At 30.7% G+C, this 4,745-nt stretch overlaps 1 protein-coding gene across 1 annotated transcript in view; it reads left to right on the top strand.

Annotated features, from left to right (window-relative positions):
- Positions 1–2,745, top strand: part of LOC106468583 — a 9,883-nt gene extending 7,138 nt beyond the window's left edge. The window contains exon 5 of the mRNA XM_022396925.1: positions 1,309–2,745. Coding sequence (XP_022252633.1) covers positions 1,309–1,407 — 99 coding nt within the window. The 3' untranslated portion in view covers positions 1,408–2,745. The remainder of the gene's footprint in view (positions 1–1,308) is intronic.
- Positions 2,746–4,745: the final 2,000 nt, after the last annotated feature.

Raw genomic sequence — 4,745 nt, 5'->3', positions numbered from 1 at the left:
GATTAGAATCAATAGACTTACTTTCCCGACAAAAAATCTTAATAAGTCTTACACTGCTAAATTAGGGATGACTAGTGCAGATAGCCCTCATGTAGCTTTGCACAAAATTCAAAACAAACAATCATATTTATTAAAAGCTTTCAACATAGATCTACCATGTTCTCCTATGCACTTGACAAGAGTAATTTTCATTTGGTCTAAACAGTTACTCTCTCCTTTCCTTCATCTTTAAATGAACATATATTAATATATTAACATAATACAATGCCTAGCATGAACTAGTTTTTCCAGTATTCAACATGTTTGAATTCCTAACAGTAATAAACATTTCATGTTACAGTTGTGTATTTACACTTCATCGAATTATCTAACGGCTTGTGAATAATTAATATTTACGTCCAGTCAGAGCAAGCTGTGTACTAAATGTCAATCTGGTAATCAGTAGAGTTTAATTAAGTATACTTTTTTTTTCTTACATTTCTGATTATAAAGATTAGAATACATTGTTTCATCAGTTGGATACTATCATTGTTAAATGATATTTTCGGCTGTAATCGGGGTGCAAACGCATCCTTGAAAGTCCTCGAAATTGAGAATGGAATATAAAGTGCTTGAAAAAAAGAGGCCTTTTTTGCCAAAGTACTTGGAAATATTATAAGAACAGAATAGATACATATCTCTAACTTTAATGCGTGTTGCAGAGTTGAGCACAATAAATAGAAATTTTACTCAATTTCGGTGGAATCCGACTGATTTTGAGGTAGATTTTAGCTTCCAAAAAGTGCTTAAAAAACTTTCAAAGAGTGCTTAGAAAGTGCTTGAAATTAATCAGAGCAATTCATTATGAACTATGTGTAATTTCAGTAAAATCTCGCAAGGTTCGGCCAGCTAAGGTAATGCAGATTCGTCTTAAATACATAGATTAAGTTAACAGTGCTAAACAATATTTATAATAAATGGCATATTCTCCAAAATAGTTGTTGTCGTTAGTGAGGATTTGATTTGGATGATTTCATACCAACTAAGAATGAAAGTATAAATTAATTTCAATAATTTTTTCCACCCCCAAATAAATTATATTTCCTTTTTTTGTGTACTTACTGTGATATCTGTAGACGTGCACCTGATATATATATTTTGATAATTTGTAGCTAATGAACTGTTGGCAATTAAAATCACTTATCGAAACCCAAGATGATGTTTGAGATAAACAGTATATTCCTAAGCCTTTTGTCTTTTTGTTTTCACCCTGTTTTTATATGGATGAACAAGTTTGTTAGGTTTTTTATTATGTAAAGAGCTGCATGACATCTTGTTTTCCAGATATACTGTCTTTTATGTGTGATATCCCAGTACCAAGTTGTGAAAAGTTATCAAGAGCCCCAGTTTGTAATCCTCTATCCTTGAATGCCAGAAAATGAAGAATGGTTTATGGACTTCATAATTATTATTTTCTCACCAACAGTTTTTCTGTAGTTTTCCTTCCTATGATAAAATCAACTTTGTATATACAACCATCATGTAGACCCACACACACATACCACTTTTTTTTCTGTATTTTGTGAGGAGAAAGAGAACGATAATTTGATACATATTAATAAGAATGTGTAAATTGAAGAAGCTTTGATAATAAAATAGGAACAAAGATGTGTTCCACACAACCAAAATAATGATGATTCCTGTATGGATTAAAATTTTTTTTTAATATTTTGAGTTATTTTTATGTAAGTTTCTAATAAGTAAAAAAGGTGGTTGATTAGATCTTATATTTCAAGGTAAGGTGGGTTTCTCTGGTAGGATGAGCGATGAAGATTGATATAATGTTTACAGAGAGCACTCACTAGTAAAAGTTCACATTTGTAGCATGTATGTTGTACATTACGCTGAGTAGTTTGTTGAAGAAGAAATGAATGCGGCTTCATTATCAGTTTAAGCCGTTTCTTAGATAATCGTGGATAATAAAAAAAAATGTGTTGAACATTGATTTAGAAATAATTGGGAGGGTGAAAACTGATCTAAAGATAATCAAAATGCATATATTGTAAATTTTGTGGGGACAGAAATTCAAATAATACTGCTATAACTGTGTACAAATCGAACTTATGGAAAGTCTTTTATAGAATGAATCTCATGGAATTTAATTTAGAAAAACATTTTTGTTTTGTAATTGTTGGGTAGGTGTAGTGACCTTTCAGACATCAGAACGATTCATGCATATAACCACTTTTGTAACTTGTCTTTTTTTTTCAACTGTTATTTAATTACCATATTATCTGCATGTTCAACTAATTGTAATTAAAAATAATAATAATTATGAGACCTAATCAAAAGTAATGGATTGGCATTAAGTAAATTTTGAAATGTTGGGTTCTCAATTTATTAACCCTACTGTTTTCTAGAGAAAAAGCTTTTTTAAAAGAGTTTTTCTTAAGGACTAATCCTAACATGTTCTGTGTTTTTCTCATTCTTATTTTGATATCCGAAGTCATCATTTATAGCCAAATGACACTGATACAGTAACTTTAAACTTAACAAAGTAAAATAAGATTACGCTGACACGAAGTAACTTTTTCACCATTTTTTGTGAAGTATTTTTCATAAATTACATTTTCAACTGGGTACTAAATTAAGCAGATAACTTTAATATTTGTCAAAAATCTAAATTAATACATTGGTTTTAAATAAAAAGAAACGTATCCTTGTAAATAAACCATAATTAAAAGTACTGCCGTGCTTATTCTGTATGATTGTAGCCTATATGGTAGCTATAGACTGATAAAAAAAAAAAATTGGTAAGCTCAAATTTTTACATGCAGGTATTATAATATTTTTAGACTAATTTTATACAGCATATTTTTGTGTATATCAAGTTGTAGTAGGAATCTCAAGTGTGGGTAATACAAGCTGGCATTGATGTATTAGTAATTAATAGTCACAAAGATATGTAGTATTCGGATTCTCAGCAAGTTTCTCAAGAATGGGAGTTGAACTTGGTAGATAATAGTCATCTGATTGGGGGGGGAGTTAAATACTGCTCAGTATGCAATTTTATAACTTGTTTATAATTTCAAAAATATATAACAACGTTGATGATACTGATGGTTTTAGTGTTAATATAATCATTGGCTAACTTGTATGACTAGGTTATTTTGAATAGGATTAAGAACAAACTCAAAGCACTACTTTTGTACTTTAGCAAATACATTCTGATATGATGAAACTTTGTAGAATGGACGACAAGTGCCTGTTGTAAAGACACAAGTGCGTTGCCGTCCATTCTACAAAGTGTCGTCATGAATACTCTGCCTAAACAATCTATCAAACGTTCAGATATATATTTTTTTTATATAAACTATGACTTTGTTGTATAGTAGGTATTATTTCAATTTTGTATTTTAGCTACGGTATTGGTGATATTTTTTTTCTGTATTGTGTATGTATTCACACTTTATACTTGTATTTAAAATATTTTAGTTTACATTTTTAATTATAGGTGTCGCACCTCTTTCAAAGAGTTTGTATACCATGGTTTCAGTATGTAGAAAATAATTTAAATAAAAACTACATTTAATACGTTTGTTTCCGAATTTTGTTTTTGTTTAAATTAGAACTTTCACCTGTAAATGATTTTATATATAAATTATTAATAAACTTTATTCTACGTAGGAATTCATCACAACCTTGTATACGTAATCGCATATTTTAAATATTTAAAGCTAATGATAAAAATCAGGTTGGGAAAATGCTATACATTTGTTAAGAGTTTGATGCTTGAAGTAAGAATTAAAATTATGATTCATTAAAAGTTTTTGGAAATGCTAAGATAATTGCATACATTAAGTAAAAAAAAATATGCTGTTTATTATACCAGTGCATTTCGTGCGTTTTTTGCTGTTACAACGCTATACATTCTTGGAATAGCATGTAAATTATTAACTTCTCTTGATATATGAAGAATAAATGCGATCTTATTGAAGTTTACAAGATTATCTGTCGGTCGATAGGATAAAAGCCTCTTTTTTTCTTTTTTTTGTGCTGTATTCTAAGGGTGATATGACGAGAAGACACAAGTTTAAGATTTATAAAAAAAAAGGCTTAGGCTCCAGTTATTTTTCTATCAGGTTGATTGGCTTATGAAATGAGTTGCCGTCGGCAATAGTGGAGTCCAATTAAGAGGATAATTGATGATTTTATTAAATAGAAAGGGTTAGTTGCCATTTTAACCATTCCTGCGCCACCATTTTTTTTTTTTTTCAAATCACTTGACTAGTTGCACAATTTCTCGATGTAGCGGGTACATCACATCTCAAAAATGTTTTATGCAGTAAATCTTTGATGTTTTTTTATAACTTTCACACACTTTAGGATAAGATTATTGTATGATTTAGTGTGATTCCATTTATACTATTCATAAAGAGTTAAGTCCCAAATATCGTTAGCCAAAACATGTGCATCATTGTCCCACCAAACATGCTCGACCTTTCAGCCGTGGGGGCGTTATAATGAAACGTTCAATCCCACTATTTATTAGTAAAAGAGTTGGCGGTGGGTGGTTTCACGTAAAGCTACATGAGGGCCATCTGCGCTAGCCGTCCTTAATTTAACAGTGAAAAACTAGAGGGAAGGCAGCTAGTCATCACTGCCAACTCTTTCTTGGGCTACTCTTCTACCAACGAATAGTGGGGTTGCCAGTAACATTATAACGCCTCCACGGCTGAAAGGGCGAGCATGTTTGATAGGACGGG

This window comes from Limulus polyphemus, unplaced genomic scaffold (assembly GCF_000517525.1).
Source record: "Limulus polyphemus unplaced genomic scaffold, Limulus_polyphemus-2.1.2 Scaffold3065, whole genome shotgun sequence".
NCBI lineage: Eukaryota > Metazoa > Arthropoda > Merostomata > Xiphosura > Limulidae > Limulus > Limulus polyphemus.
Note: the sequence above shows the minus strand (reverse complement) of the source record. Positions and strands in the feature narration are given on the sequence as shown.